The sequence below is a fragment of the Halichoeres trimaculatus genome, unplaced genomic scaffold, assembly GCF_033239565.1.
Source record: "Halichoeres trimaculatus isolate MK-OKI-2021-1 unplaced genomic scaffold, fHalTri1.1 fHalTri1_scaffold_5, whole genome shotgun sequence".
In the NCBI taxonomy this organism is placed as follows: Eukaryota; Metazoa; Chordata; class Actinopteri; order Labriformes; family Labridae; genus Halichoeres; species Halichoeres trimaculatus.
In genome coordinates this window covers 15,138,554-15,154,246 of record NW_027437183.1, presented here as the reverse complement: position 1 = coordinate 15,154,246, position 15,693 = coordinate 15,138,554, and the positions used below count along the sequence as shown (strand labels likewise).

General features: G+C 39.0%; 1 protein-coding gene across 2 annotated transcripts; it reads left to right on the top strand.

Moving 5' to 3' along the window:
* The first annotated feature begins 579 nt into the window (after positions 1-579).
* On the top strand, positions 580-15,654 carry me2 (malic enzyme 2, NAD(+)-dependent, mitochondrial). 2 transcript variants are annotated; one of them, XM_074670469.1, is made up of 15 exons: positions 580-765; positions 4,293-4,447; positions 8,197-8,330; positions 8,442-8,591; positions 8,886-8,961; positions 9,085-9,246; positions 9,335-9,548; positions 10,110-10,207; positions 10,401-10,514; positions 10,700-10,811; positions 11,156-11,298; positions 11,410-11,512; positions 11,655-11,725; positions 12,314-12,412; positions 12,600-15,654. In XM_074670469.1, the coding sequence occupies exons 2-15, from the start codon at positions 4,334-4,336 to the stop codon at positions 12,759-12,761; spliced, it is 1,752 nt and encodes a 583-aa protein (XP_074526570.1). In that variant the 5' UTR covers positions 580-765; positions 4,293-4,333; the 3' UTR covers positions 12,762-15,654. The 2 variants fall into 2 exon arrangements, with proteins under 2 accessions (XP_074526570.1, XP_074526571.1); XM_074670470.1 differs by lacking the exon at positions 580-765 and adding an exon at positions 834-876.
* The last annotated feature ends 39 nt before the right edge of the window (positions 15,655-15,693 follow it).

Sequence of the window (15,693 nt, the reverse complement as noted above, 5' to 3'; positions counted from 1 at the left end):
CCCAGATAATCAGAACACCATCTAAAAAACGACAATAGCTATCTCAAGGGTGTCTTAAGCCTCTGGCAGCAGCAGTGGCCTACTTCTTTGTGCAAGATTAACTGAAATTTTGTGAATTTTGAGGTTGTGTTACTAATTGAGACCAGGCATTTAACAACATCTGCTGTTAAGATAAAATAGTTATCTCTGTAGTTGTTGTATTTGTATTTATTTTTGCCAATTTTGCAGAAAGAACAAAACAGAAAGCCATGTCAGCTCAGTTTGCTTGACAGAAAACTGTCATTATATGTGATGCTGAATTTTATTTGTTTGATTCCTAGAAAAAAAAAGTAATTCTTTTAATTAATTGTGTGATCTGAAGTTTTTACTCAAAGCTTTCTCCGGAAACACCAAGGAATTTAAGACAAACAGATTAACATTTCTAAATCCATGCCTCAGTCATGAAAATTAAAGCTAGTATGACTCTCTTTTACAGTAACTACGACCGACTGGTGTCCTCCAAAACTTTCTGCGCATCTTGCGGTCTTTACGGTAACCAAGAAGGGAATCCCAACACATGATTGGACGAACGGTCAAGCTCTTCAGCAGCGCGTGTGAGCGAGCCCTCTCCTCTGCTCACCAGTTTACTGCATCTGTGGCTGCCGCTAAGGGACAAGCCAGAGGAAGAAGCAACACCAGTTCGGGATTTAAATTCAAGAGAAAATGCTTCACAAACACTAACTTCAACGTCGGAAATACCCTCGTTTGAGTGACACTCAGGAGTAGGTAAGAATAGTTATTAAATATTCGGTAAAATGGAAAGTGTGTGTCATCTAAGAACTTCTCGTGTCTGTGCCAAGAATAACCGCACAGGAGGGGGTGAATGAATGACAGCATGTTAGTCATCAGGCCAAAAAACCTCGTGTTTAACTCTCCAATCCTTTTAACTGTCATCGAAACTCATTGGTATTTCATAGAAATTCATCGCTAATATGTTCGCTGGAACAGGTGCTCAAGTAATTACAGAGCTTGATCTATTTCAGTCCTAGGCTAGCCAAATGTTAGCTTGTAGCGGTTAGCTACGTTGTTGATGCTGTGTATAAAAAAGCTAGGCTAAGATATTAGCTTACCATTGAACGAGTTACAGCTACAGTATTTTTTGACATGTCCTCCAGATTTTTCTGTGTTAACGTGGATATTTAAAGTTCACACTCAGCTGCGGTATTCCTTCCCTTCCTCCCCTCTGTGTACAAACAGAAGATGGAGATAGCCAGTGAAGGGTGAATGTTTCATCGATCATTTTATTGCATCGTTTAAAAATTAAAGAATGCTATTAGAACTTAATTATTCAGTCTCTGAACAATGCCAATAACAGTGAAACAAGATAGACAAGCTTTTGCAAGAGAGTGGTAGAAAAGAAGCACTTGTCATCACAGCCACAGCTTCCTCTCTATGCCTATGATAAACTGCTGTGTAGGTATGTGGCACATGAGTGCTCAGGCAGACTGGGGAAATAGGTGTATTGTTTTACCTTTGAACCAATGTACTCTGAACCTCGATAGAATCACCTCAAAGACCATAAAAAGTTGAGTCATGACAGCATGACTTTGTGTGGATGTGGTTGTGTGGCAGGGTGTGATTAAGTGTGTGTGTAAAACTAACAGAGGATGCAAGGCATACAAGTGAGCCCTGGTTTCCTGTATGAGATCTTGGGTCTATTGCATTATGTCCGCTTCAGTCAATACAGTCATTGTTTGAGCAAATAATCTCCCTGAAGAGACTTCTGAAACCAATGATGCAAAATTTAATTGCAAGTCTAGACTAGACAGTGTGTCATGTTTGCCTCTAGAGACTAACATTTTCCCAGTAACCTATGATAAATACTGCAGCTCATCTCCCATTGGACTCCCTCTTTCTCAGTTTCCTGCTCTGTCCTCCCCAAATTGAGGCAGAAAAGACCTAAAAATAAAACTTCAAAAGAAAGAAAAATAAACAGTTATCAGAGGCTTCTCCACTGTCAAATCCCAGTTTTTGCAAATTACTGTACTTGGGCTCAGATCTAAGTACAAGTTAAGAATGAGCAGTACACTTTAACTTTGTTTAGGAATAAACAAAAAATAACAGTTTTCCGCCTCGGATATGCCCTTGTAAACACTTGAATTCCATACCAGTTTCTGCTTGTGGAAATTCTCCTTTTCATGTATGCACAATAAATGTTCCTACTCTGAAAAAAATGCTGATCTGTCAGAGTTTCTATGCTAGAATTATCTTGTTTCCTGGTAGACATAAAAAGGAATTACAGGCAATTTTCTCCTTAGAGAGTAGAAAAGTTTATAGGCTTCACTATCATCATCAAACCTCATCAGGTTTTAAGGATTTTTATGTAGAAACAGGTGGGAAGCAACAGTAGACACTGAGGATATTCTTGTCTAGTGTAGGACACAAAGACAAGAAGTCAAAGAAGCTTGATCAAAGCTTTTTTTCTCCTCAGAGCATTAAAGTGCTGCTGAGCACTCCGTCACTTTGGCCTTTGATTTAGCGCTGCTTTCGAGGTGATGTTTCCTGGATGTCTAGTTGTTGTAGCCAAGGCTCAGCCAGCTGGCTGTATTTCTCTCATCAGATGTGTTTGGCAAAGATAGAGAGACTCATGATCAGACAACAGTGCTTGATCTTTATCTGTAGTTTAATAAGCAAGAGCAAACACAAACACAGGTACTGGCTTGAAGAATAACAGTTGGGAGCATTATTTGCTGTAATATGTGATCACCTTGTTGATGACTGTTTTGTGTGTTAGTTTTTGCGTCTCTTGTCTTTCTTTTGGTTTTGTCTGGGTTATTATTTACATGATAACAAAGCAACCAGAAAAGGAAGTGGGGTGAGGAATGAGGGAGGACACAAAACATGGCTGCACACGTGAAATAGCTTCGTCTTCTACCGTCTGAGCTCCACTGCAAGTTGTTCTTTCCCAAGATGTTTTATTCATGTAATCAAACCCTGATGTTTCTATATTTTAATGAAGATAAGACAGAGCTGGGACTACTTTTGACCTCAGTTTAATCTTTCAGATAGGAGGAAGACTTCTTTAAGAGATCTCCTGGCCTTGTGCAGTTACTGGACAACAAACTAAAATAGACACTGTGTGTGATAATGCTCACGTTGCAGCCTGTTACCCACATAACTTGCTTACAGGTTCACTTGCATTTCCTCTGGGTCAGGGGTCATGACATTATGGGAAAGCAAAAGAGAAGAGAAAGAAGAAAATTTGTCTGTTAATGCTTAGCTTTTCCAACATTTGGTTAAAGAAATGTAATGTTATGTGTCTGATAGCTTTTCAAGTTCATTGTTATGAATTTATTCTGTTATTTATTCTGTTATTTCAGAAGATGACCTTCTGACACAACATTTATCACGAGGAGAAGTGATGCTGTCCTGAATTGAATTTGACTTGCATGGGTTTCAGAGTGGACTACAGTGGCCTCTGTTCTGTGATTGCCTCAGAACAGCATAACACAGTATAGCAGCGAATCACAGGTCACATGCATGACATGGCACCTACAATGAGGAGACTATTCCCGGCTGCCGAGCCAGCAGCAGCTGACAGAAGGGAATGAGCCCCCTTTAAAATTCATACGCAAGAGTTATTGGTGTGTAATCATCTGAGAAAATTATACCATGTTACATTCACTTCTGTATCAACCTGTGGTGATTTTATTTTTCTGGGTTTCTAAAGAAATCTGCAGATCCTACTCATATTATCTGTGATGTTATCTCCCCTGGTCTCCTCATCGTTCCAATGTGTCATTAATGTCATCATGATTTAGCTGGTTCTCCGTCTTGGTTTAGAGCTCATGGTGAAAGGGATTAGGACAATCTTTCCAAGCTTTTCCTCTTAGATTGCACACTGAATCACCTCTGTCCACAACCAGATTAATGAAGAGACCCTGCTGTCAGCATCTGTAATCCTCGAGCGCAGCACTGTCCAAGCACACCATGGTTACGTTTATTTAAACTGTGGAGTGGATTTTCTTTTATTTTTCATCTTTGGTGAGAGCTGAGCACAGGAAACAGAAAGAAGTGTTTTTGTGTTGTTATGGTTCTTTAAACTCCTATGACCAAAGTTGTATTTGTACATGTTTTAATACAATTTATGCTGCGATTAAGCTTGAAGACAGCTTCCCAAGCAGCTGCTCACTTTGATCAACCACTGCAGATTAATTCTGATTCTCTGAACAGGAAAATGGGTGTGAAATGATCATATCACTGAAAACAAAGAGTTATCTTTCCATCTTTTTTTCTTTTTCTTTTCTCGGTAGCCCTCTACCACTAGACCCCTTCAGAGCAGTGAGTGACCACCATGTTGTCCAGGTTAAGAGCCACCTGGTCCCTGAGGCCCTGTGTCACTGTATGCAGATGGGCACACACCAAAGAGAAAGGCAAGCCCCTCATGCTCAACCCTCGCACCAATAAAGTAAGTGGATTACCGTCGCTGTGTGTATGTGTTGGCATTTAAAAGAGCTTAAACAGATGGCAGCTTTATTAACATGTGTTTAAGCATGTCAGCCCCTTTGTGCTGGATCTATGCCAGTTATGTTGGGTTATAAAGTGGGTTAATTGGCATTAGCTTTTTTTCTGTATCTAAGTGGAAGAAGACTGTAGTGCACACAACACTTCTCCTCTGTTTTTTTCTTGTTGGGTTACAGTTAGACTGAAGGGTGTCCTGCACATTATACCTGGTGTATAAACAACATGCAAGAATATTGTAAATTTTGAAATTTGTTCCTTGTTTTATCCTTGTTGTTTGTTAGTTTTAATTATACTGCGTCCGTAAACTTTGAAACCCTCTTTCTCCTTCTCCATCCTCAGTCAACAATTCTGTTAAATGATAAGAGTAGTTGGAGCCAGTTGATTATTTTGACTGTGTTTGATGATAGAAATGTAACTTTGAGAGTGCAGTTTTTTCACAAGAAGTCAAATTACGATATTACCACAAAACAGTTGTTATTACATAATGGACAGGACTAAATACCACACTTGTTTATCTTACTCCTTTGCCTTGAAACAGAAATACTATCAAATACTGATGTGGTTGTTGATTGTTAAGGTCGGCTGATGATATGGTGACATTTTTGTGATTAATTGTTTGCTTGACATGAGGCTGAACAGCATTGTTTGCGTCCTCTGAGTCAGCTGGGTTTATTGGCTACGCCCAAAGCTTCTGTGTACCTGCTTCTGGTTGAGTTAAGGCCTTCTCACTTCTCCTCTGCTCAGTCATCAGGTCTATTTATCCCAGTATTTATCCTGCTTTTAATATTATGATTAAACTCTTTGAAGTGACCTGTGGTTAATTTGTGCTATGCAAATACAGTGCCTGTCATGCACCTGTAAACCACACCCAACACGTTGTTGTCACTTCTGAATACCTCAGCAAGGCAGGGACTTCATTTGGCTAGCAAATAATAAACATGAACAAAGCAAGCCACATAAATTCATTCAGCCTGTGCAGGTTGCTGTGTAACACGTGTGCTCTAATGTGTATCAAATCATTTGATGGTTTCCTAAAGAGTTAAAATGGTCATATAACATTGGGTAGAAGGAGAACTTGAATATTTATCTGTCAGTAGCTGGTACTTGTACACCTCACTAGTTTAAAATCTTAGACATAGTTTTGCTGTGAGAAGTGACTGGTTTTACCGGCCAGTGCGAGTTTAAATGACATTTGAAACATGAGGCTTTGGCTGCTGGAAGTGACATGATCTCACTATGTGCACGGTAAACTAAACTTAGCTAAGACTGCACAGCCTGTGCTAAATATAGATATTGTAACCCACAGTGAATGTAAACATTTCACAGACCAGCTGGCTGAAGAGCATCCACACATTATGGCTGTTTTGTTCTGACCCTGGCATTAGGTTTTAATCCGCTAGTGTCTGGGTCCACTTTAAAAACCCATTTGAGAGGAAAAAAGCCCAGAATAGGCTTGAAAAGGGGGTATTGTGCGTTCCTTTATCTTAAACATGAATATAATGTAACAATAAAAATCCCTGAATCTGTCTGTAAACTGCTCAAAACAATCCAAAGGATATCTTTAAAAAAAAAAAAAGGTACACAAGATTTTCAACAGACTAAGAGCTGGCCAATCAGAAGGAAAAAGGGTTTGTATTTTTTTGCTGAGGGCTTGAAAGAAACAGCAGCTCGAGCAAAAAGTTTCAGACAGAGGCAGAAACAATAGTTTGAAACACCATGGTAAGATTTTCTTTTTTTTTTTGGAGCTACCACGGGGTGCTAGAGAGACAGAATGAGGCCCTTTATCTTCGCTTTAAAGCAGCAGACTGTTAAATGCTTTCTTCTTTGGGTAGCATGTTAGTCTGTTTTTAATTTTTAATATAGATGTCAGTTAAACTGATTTTTTAAAAATTTTATAAAATGTAAACAGTGAGACAAAACCTACAGTGCTCTGGCAACTCATCGTGACTTGTATTGGCAGTCTGCATCATCATCATGAGAGTCATGACTGGTCAATAAAGGTCACAGTGTTGCGAAGGGTGCACTGTTACTAAAATGAATTAAGCTATGAAGATACATTTTGTTGGAGTTTTCTCTATGGGCTTAAAAAACTGAGATCCCACATCACATTTAACAATTCATGTAACAATTCAATTCACATTGTACAGTATAGAGGTAGACCGATATTTCGGCCGGCCGATATATCGGGCCGATATTTGGACATTTGTCACAAAAAAGATGAGCACCTCGAACTTGTGGAACCACTTGGATACATTACATACTTTTGTTCAAATTATATTAATAAGTTTAAATTTCTTTTTTGACATTTTAAGAAGAGTGTGAATGTTTACTACTGCTTGTTAAATTATGTGTTTACTCAGACAAAATATTTCATTGTTTTGAAAGCTGAATAAATGTTCAGAGGACTGGACACGACTTGTTGTAATAGATTTCTTTCAGTTGCTCAGAAATTGCTGCATTTCACAAAAATGTGATAAATATATATTTATTTAACAATCGGCCTGAATATCTAATTGGAAAAATTGGCTATGCATATCGGCATCGGCTGCCCAAATTTGGAAAGCATCGGCATCTGCCACCAAAAAACCCATATCGGTCGACCTCTAGTACAGTACAATGGAAGACAAATTTTGAGAGGCTGATAACTGTCTACAAAACAAATTATCAATTTATTGTGGATGGATGGACAGTTAATAATCAAGTAACTTGTGATTAACACATTAAAATATGGACAGATTTCTTATGACATCTTATCTACACTTTGAAGACTAGTTTCCTCTTTTAGATGGGTTTAAATTATTTAAACATTTCAAATAACTGCCTAAAAGCAATACTGAACAACTATTAAATGTTACAGCATTTAATTTCCTGCTATAACAGAGAAATAGAGAGCACAAGTTTGCACCACATTTCATTACATTTTAAAGGAACTAAGCACTGGAGCTGAGGGAAGTGAAATGCTCCATCAGCATGACTCAGCACTACACCAGGGGAGCCCCCAGCATACATCACTCTCAGAATAATCACACCCTCCCCCTGCCTCAGATGTTATGGCTTCCATACGTTACGCCTGTATTCCAGCCAGTGATTGGCTCAAACTACATACACACTTAAACACAACCACTTTCTACCCCTCCTCCATCACTCCCTCTTTGGTACTGGGGTGTTTCTCTTCAGATTCCTCTCTATTGGCTTCTTAAAAGCTACTCCCCTCTCATACCTCTATTCCTTCTTTTCTCCATCTGCAAAATAGCTGTTGTCCCAGGTGACACCCCTCCCCCCCCCAGCCATCTCCTCTCTCCTGTTAAAAGCCAATAGGTCAACTTGCTTTGAGAAGCCAGAGGTGCTGCAATGCGTACTCTGGTGACAAAGACTTCCTGACAATGAGCGTCCACTTCCTGCAGACTCGCTGCCACAGGAAGGGAACGCCTGATTCACTACTACCACTATTACACATTAGTCTTGATTCTTTTTAATCTAATAAGGTGTTGGAATTAAACTCAAGTATGACACTTTAAAGTGTTAGTAGAAAAAAAAAGCCATGAAAAGGAAAAGGAGTTACACAAACAACATCAGACTTTCAAGTCATTTCAGAGACTCTGGATTGACTGAATTTGTGTTCTGTAAATACAAAGCTGACACAATTTAGACATCTCTCGGCTTACCTTTCTTTTTATCTGTGTTTTTCCTCAGGGCATGGCCTTCTCTCTGCAGGAGCGACAGATTTTGGGGATTCATGGTCTGCTGCCTCCCAAAGTGGAGACTCAGGACATTCAAGCCATGCGCTTTCAGAACAACCTCAAGAAGATGACAGATCCCTTACAGAAGTAAAGATGGGTTTCACAAATATATGTGTAATCACAGTATGAATTGTTTTGTTGTTGCTTTTAAAAAGCATGCCCCCCTCTTTTATCAGTTTTCACCCTGCTTTTTTACAGGTATGTTTACTTGATGGGCATTCAAGAAAGAAATGAGAGGCTTTTTTACAGACTGCTGATGGAAGACATAGAGGAGCTAATGCCAATTGTCTACACTCCCACTGTTGGCCTGGCCTGCACACAGTATGGACACATCTTCAGAAGACCAAAGTAAGAAGAATCAAGTAGAGAAGCTACCACCAGAACTTTTACACAAACTGTCAGGGCCTTGGATGTCACTTCAATTAAAGTGTCACTTTAGAAATGGATATGATAGTGAAGTTTAACTTGATTTAAACCCTTTCACTCCAGTGTTACTCAAATAAAACCACTTAAGGATTCACCAGGATAAACTGAATACATCAAATGTTGAGTTTTTCTTTTAGTGTTGAATCTGTTGTTTGTGAATGTTATTCAGGTTTTCAAAATGAATTATTGTAAACTATCATTGTTCCTCTTACACAGAGGCTTGTTCATCTCCATACGAGACAGAGGACACATCAGATCCATCCTGGACAACTGGCCAGAGACTGATGTTGCAGTGAGTAACTGAATCCAGTCAAATAGCAGTTGAGGCTAAAGTAATCAGCATGTTCTTGCATGTAATTCATGAAAGGTCTGGTTTGTTGTTCAGCAGTTTTGCTTTCTCTTTCCCTTTCTGTAGGCCGTAGTTGTGACTGATGGTGAGCGCATTTTAGGATTAGGGGACCTCGGTGTTTATGGGATGGGAATCCCTGTGGGTAAGCTCTGCCTGTACACCGCCTGTGCTGGCATCCGACCTGAGAAGTGTCTGCCTGTGGCGATAGATGTTGGAACAGACAACGAGGTAAGAAAGCGCTGTCTGTGTTTTCACTGTGCTGTAGCTGTGTGCAGTCTCATTACCTCTAATATCTTTGTGTTTGCCCTTCAAACAGACCCTTCTGAAGGATCCGCTGTACATGGGTCTTTACCAGAAGCGAGATCGCTCTCAAGCCTATGATGATCTGATTGATGAGTTCATGGAGGCAGTGGTGGACAAATACGGCCAAGACACACTGATCCAGTTTGAGGACTTTGGGAACCATAATGCTTTCCGCTTCCTCAGAAAATACAGGGAAAAGTACTGCACCTTCAACGACGATATCCAAGGTTTAAATACAGTTCTCTTTAACAGCTCTCAAGAAATGTTATTCATCACAATGCCAGTTCACATACCCCGTAATACAATTCATTTTACCTCCATAGCTGGTCTTACTACCAAAACTATCAAAGAGTTTTAGATCTTTGTTCTTTACATTGATTTGTTACTGAGAAATCTTTTAAGAGCTTTCAAGTTTTGAGCCTCAGCCAGCCGTGGAAATGGCCATAAAGTAATCCATTCAAGTTAACAGGTAGTGCACTTCATCCATATTACTGCTCCAGTGTAATATAACACCAGGCAGAAATCATTTTGCAAAAGTGGTGAGTTCTAAGAACCACTCATGGCTGTAAGTGAATATTGGCTGCTGTGAGGAAATACATTAATGAGATCTACTGTCAGGGAACAACAACATTCTTCGTAACAAATTGAATCCTTTAGTTGAGCTGGATACAGTAAGCTTGAAAAAAAAACAGTGATTAAGGCTGAAACCGTAGATATATTTGGCTGTTTATGTTGTGTATCTGTGGCAAACACTTGTGCATAAAGTTCTCTCTCTTGGATGTTTTCAGGCACTGCGTCTGTGGCCCTTGCTGGTCTGTTAGCAGCTCAGAGAGCTGTTGGGAAACCGATCACTGAACACAGAGTGCTCTTCCTGGGAGCTGGAGAGGTTAGAAGACATTCAATCAATTTTCTTTCTCTTAGGTTTCTTTAGTCGATTGTTATCTAATGTGAAATTATTTAAGCCCATATATCAAAAAAGAGAAACTGTAAGAGCCATGCTGCCCCCTGCTGACCAGAGAAGGTTGTGTTGAGTTCAGATGATTTGAATATTGAACTTGACGGGGTTATTGTCTCTGTAGGCTGCTCTTGGTATTGCCAGTCTGATTGTCATGGCCATGATGGAGACGGGGATGACCCAAGCTGAGGCCAGAAAAAAAATATGGATGTTCGATAAATACGGATTATTGGTAAAGGTGAGTTTGTGTGTGAGCAAGCATGTGTGTTTGTACAGCATATACATTGACAACCAGAACATACATTCTATGTCTGCACGGGAGGCCAGACAGTCTGTGTCTGTGTCTGTATCTGTGGAGAGAAGAGATTTGATTGTGCCTATATTGAGTTATTGATGTCGTCATTGTATTTTTTGTGACTATAGGGCAGACCGCAGGAAACAGACTCGAATCAGGAAGCGTTTGTCCATGATAGCCCTGGGGATGTGAACAGTTTCCTGGATGCTGTGAACACCATCAAACCTACAGCTATAATTGGTAAAGTATCTCTTATTTACTCTATGTTTGTTTCCTTTAAGTCTCTCCAAATTATGTTGTGATAAGTCTGATCAGTAATTATAAAACCTTTTTTGAAAAAAATGGAAAGAAATACAACATTTACAGAAAGTTTTAATTCCTCTTATGTACAATTAAATTAAGTGTATGATTGCATCAGCTGTTTGTGTTTGGTTTGTTTATCATTAGCACGACAAGATAAGTATTAGAATAAAATAGCCCCAAATCATCTTGTTATGGCTCATCTGAAGCTGGGAGCTTTATTTTAGGACCTAAATAGAGTACAAACTTGTGTTTTACCAACATTTTTTTTGTCTTTCTCCCAGGTGTGTCAGGAGCTGGACGCCTCTTCACCCACGATGTCATCAAAGCCATGGGAACCCTGAATGAACGACCAATCATCTTTGCCCTGAGTAACCCGACCACTAAAGCAGAATGCACAGCAGAAGATGCTTACACACTCACTGATGTACGCCACTCTTTCAGCTCTTTTAACTGTCCTGTGAAATCACTGCTCCTGTCTTTTCATGCTTTCTTCCTCTACATCATAACTCTCACCTTTTGTATCTTCAACCTACAGGGTAGGTGTCTTTTTGCCAGTGGCAGTCCGTTTGGACCAGTGACTCTTAAAGATGGCCGTGTCTTAACTCCAGGACAAGGAAACAATGCTTACATCTTCCCAGGTGAAGAAAAGGAACAAAATGAATGTTTAAAGTTTTCAAACTGAAAGACTCAGGTTTGCTCAATGTGTGCGTCCACTGGATGACAAAAAGAAATCAGGAGGTAAATGCTGTGATATTAACACATGCTGTTTTTGCATTTCAGGTGTGGCGTTGGCTGTGATCTTGAGTGGTGTGCGACACATCAGCGACACAGTCTTCTTAGAGGCTGCCAAGGTCTGAAGTCATCACTAAGTATCTCCCAGTTTCTGTGTTCTCACATTTGTTGAAGATTACCTTAATCTAACCTTTACCGACCCTCACTCCATCTTGCTCACTTTTCTTGCTATCATGTATGCTGTGTTTGGTCATGTAAACCCTCTTTAACCCTCTTATGTCTCCTGTCCCCTCTCTTTCTAGAGTCTGCCATAACTACTAATAGATGAGGAGCTTTTTAAAGGCTGATTCTGCTTTGCACTTCTTCCTTTTGTGTTCTTTCTTTTTCCTCTGAGCTACATTTAACTGAACTACGCTGATCAGTAGAATTATTGATCAATATCACATCAATACTCATTTGTTCAGTATCATACAGCATGGAGTTTAGATTCCATTTTGTTATTATAAGGAGCAGTGCTTTTTGTCTTTAATCAAATTTTTTAATAGTTTGTTTCTTCTACTTTGTTTTTTCAACGCACACGTAAATATATATCTAGAACTTAACACTCGTGCAGAAAGCAGAGAAGCATGTTGTTGTATGATTTGTGTTTTTACTTTAGACCCCAGAATTTCATCACAAGCCTAAAAAGTATTTTATGCTCCTCACAGACCCTTTCCGAGCACCTGACGGATAAAGAACTTGAAGAAGGCAGACTCTACCCCCCTCTCTCCAACATCAGAGAGGTCTCTGTCCAGATGGCTGTCAAGGCAAGTCTCATGGAAATGTCAATGTCTCCCTAAGTTTTGCTGGATGGAAACCTGTTGATCATTTCAATTTTGCCAACTCTGAACTTTTCAATTTCTTTTGACATCACCTTCCTTTCATATTTGGTCACATTTTCCTCTTCATGAAGAAGTGTGAGCTAATTCTCCTAACTCCTTTTTTTCACTCCAGGTGGTGGAGTATGTCTATGCTAAAGGCATGGCGTTCCGCTACCCTGAGCCTGTGGACAAAGACAGGTTTGTGCGTTCAACTGTGTGGGACACCAGCTACGACTCCTTCCTTCCAGATACCTACGACTGGCCAGATGTCAGCTTCCGCCCCAAGACCAAGTAGACAAGTTGCAGACCCTCTCTGCGCTCCTTTTCGCAATGTCACTGTCCCTTTTTCTGCCCACTTGTCTCTCATGACAGATCTTTTGAGATCACTGCTGTGCCAGTGCTAACACCCAAGAAACTAACCCATCTCATTAGATCTGTTAAAATCTGTATGAAATTTTATGAAATAGGTTCATTCTAGAGGATTTGGTTCTGTTGACTTTACATCCACTACTTGATCACATCTGTGTTGAGTATAAACCTGTTCAGCCTCTGGAGAGCCACCTGGTGGTGAGGAAACAAAGCAGTGTGGATATCTGGTTTCATTGTTGAAACCTCGGCACACATTTTAATAATCTCTTTTCTTTTTAAAAGAAAAAATAAATGCTAGAAATAATATAGGACAGCTAAGACCACCAGCAGCAGTAGATATAAACTAGTATGATCTAAACGTAGGATGAGTTAGATGAAATAAACATTGAACATGTGTGGTTAGATATATATTTTTACAGAACAGTTAAAAGGACTAAATATATATATAGCATCACCAAGTGCAATACTATTATCTTTTCACTCCCATAAAAATGTACTCACTTCATTTTCAGTGCAATCATGTCTTTGTAGGGTTCTGTCACACGGTGTCTTCTGTGAGCCTTCAACATTACTACATGGACATTGCTTTTCCTCTCACCGGGTGGCCCTTCAGTAGCATGGCTAATGAACCTTGGCCCAGTTTAAGTGTATGTTTGTTAGACTTTTTAAACTGTGCTTAAATTGGGCCAAACTGGTTCTCAGCAGAGCTCTAATAGAACAGACGGTGAAAGAACATTAGTCATTATGTTCAAACTGGGAGAGAGAGATGAGAGGCATGTTACTCAGGAGGGAAAGGGAGATGGTTTTAAAAGGAAACACTTTGGTGCATGGTGAGATTTTAAGAAGTGAAATTAGATTTATATTTAAAACTTTTTGAAAACTAATGTCCACTATTTTTTTTTTCTTTCAACCCCTTATTGAATATGGTTCTTATTTGTCTGCATTTATTTTATTCTCTGGGGATGCACTCAGATGTTATGGGATTGCTTTGTACTAAATAGAAATAGTAACTTCAACACTCCTTTAATAATGATCATGTCATTCAGAGTCCATCCCTGGAAATGTAACCTTTTTCCCTCGTGTAATGTAAAAATTAAATATGAATACCTCATATATTTAGGTAAACAATGACAATATTTGAGCTATATTTTGTGTAATGTGCCAGTACATGTTCTTTTATTAAAAATAAAACCGTCTATTGAAAGAGTATTTATAAAATTGTGTTAGGTACGTCAGTGTGAGTGTTTGCAGGTCGGTGTGTTGGCTTGGCTTGTTACAAAATATGGAGCAGGAAAAGAAACGTCAGGTCAGATATATTTTCACTCTTTTCTTCTCCTCCAGTATCCATATTGGAGTGATCAAGTTAAATGTCATACAAACCTGCCCCACTAATACTTTGAGATCAAAACTTGGGTATGGAGCCATATAGCTGTTTTAACAATAAAGATTGAGGATAACAACCCAGTTTAGATTACTGGTGGATATTTGAATGAGGAAAACATTAATTGTGCAAAGTATATATTTTTTCAGTAAAGGGAAATTTATCACTTGCATAAAAATGCACTGACTGAAAACATTTTTGCATGAATCAAAAACATCTGAAAGTGGTCATCTCTACACTTTGACCTTCATTTTAAAGGTTTTCATCTTCACCACACTTTCATTGTGAACACAGTTAAAGCAGGCTGCATCGTCTTCATAGGTCATACCTGCTCTTCTCAAAGAAAGATAATACAACCCCTTCATTCCTGTTACATTTCCTCATGTACAATTGTTTTCAAATCTTATTCAGTTTGATTTTGTGCACTAATCTCAATGAGGCTGTGCTTAAAGTATGATTAAATTGGGTTTATGTAGCCATGTGCGCTGACTAACATGATGGGATAAACCCTTTACATAGGCTAAGTCTAAGAAAATAAGTTGCATCAAATACCAGATTGTTTAGTCATACCAAACACGCTTTAACCAAAGGCATTAGCATTTTCACATAAAGCCATGCCACTGTGTAAACTGTAGTGTCAGGATGTTACAGTAGGACCTTTCACAGCCTGCACTGAAGTGCCTGCTCCGTGCTCACTGTCTATTCATAACCCTTTCATATTTCAGGTTGTAGACCTCACAGCATGCTGCTATCTGCAGAGGAACACCTCCAGCACTTTGTCTGTTGTATTGAATGTGCAGCTTCAAGTTGTCAACATGTACTAATACATAAATTGTCACATTTTAAAGATGCCTAATTTAAAGAGAAACATGTAAACACCACCAAATCTTACCTTGTGTGTCCGTCCAGCTGTTATTCACTGTTATACTGTGTTTGGTTTTATGGTACCCATGTATCTTTTGTCGTTCATAAAGAGAATGTACCCCATGTTTTATGTAATGTTGTTAATGCAGTGTTGTGTCCTCAAGTAAATGTTTGTTACAGGTCAGTATCGCTTTAGAACCTAATACAGTGCACCATGTACTGCTTCCCTTGGACGCCTGTTTCTGCCGGGTAAATATAACGGTATCTATTGATTATTATTATTGTTTTATTATTGGGGCAAGTTCTGCTATTTTTGGTTATCAATGTATTTATTCATTTCTTTAGTGGACTAAGTTCTTTTGTTTTCTATTGTCAGAGTTTACTAAGTTAAAAAGAGGAAACTTGCCCCAGTAATAAATTAATAGACAAAAAATTGATAATTAGTAAAGAGGTATAAAGATAAAGACATAGCTATTCTATCGGTGCAAGTTTTCCTTTTTGTATCCTGGCAAAAACTGGCTTCCTTAGCTTCTCAGTGCTGTTAAAAGTGAATAATAAAACTTTCATACTGCCTCCTCGGATTCATGTTTTGTGTTATTAAATGAGCTTTTTC

Bases quoted from the DNA above. Each gene is read 5' to 3' on its own strand.
- me2 (XM_074670469.1), top strand. From the start codon at position 4,334: ATGTTGTCCAGGTTAAGAGCCACCTGGTCCCTGAGGCCCTGTGTCACT. The intron at 9,247-9,334 runs GTAAGAAAGCGC...CCCTTCAAACAG, and splicing joins ATGTTGGAACAGACAACGAG to ACCCTTCTGAAGGATCCGCT. The intron at 10,208-10,400 runs GTTAGAAGACAT...TTGTCTCTGTAG, and splicing joins TCTTCCTGGGAGCTGGAGAG to GCTGCTCTTGGTATTGCCAG.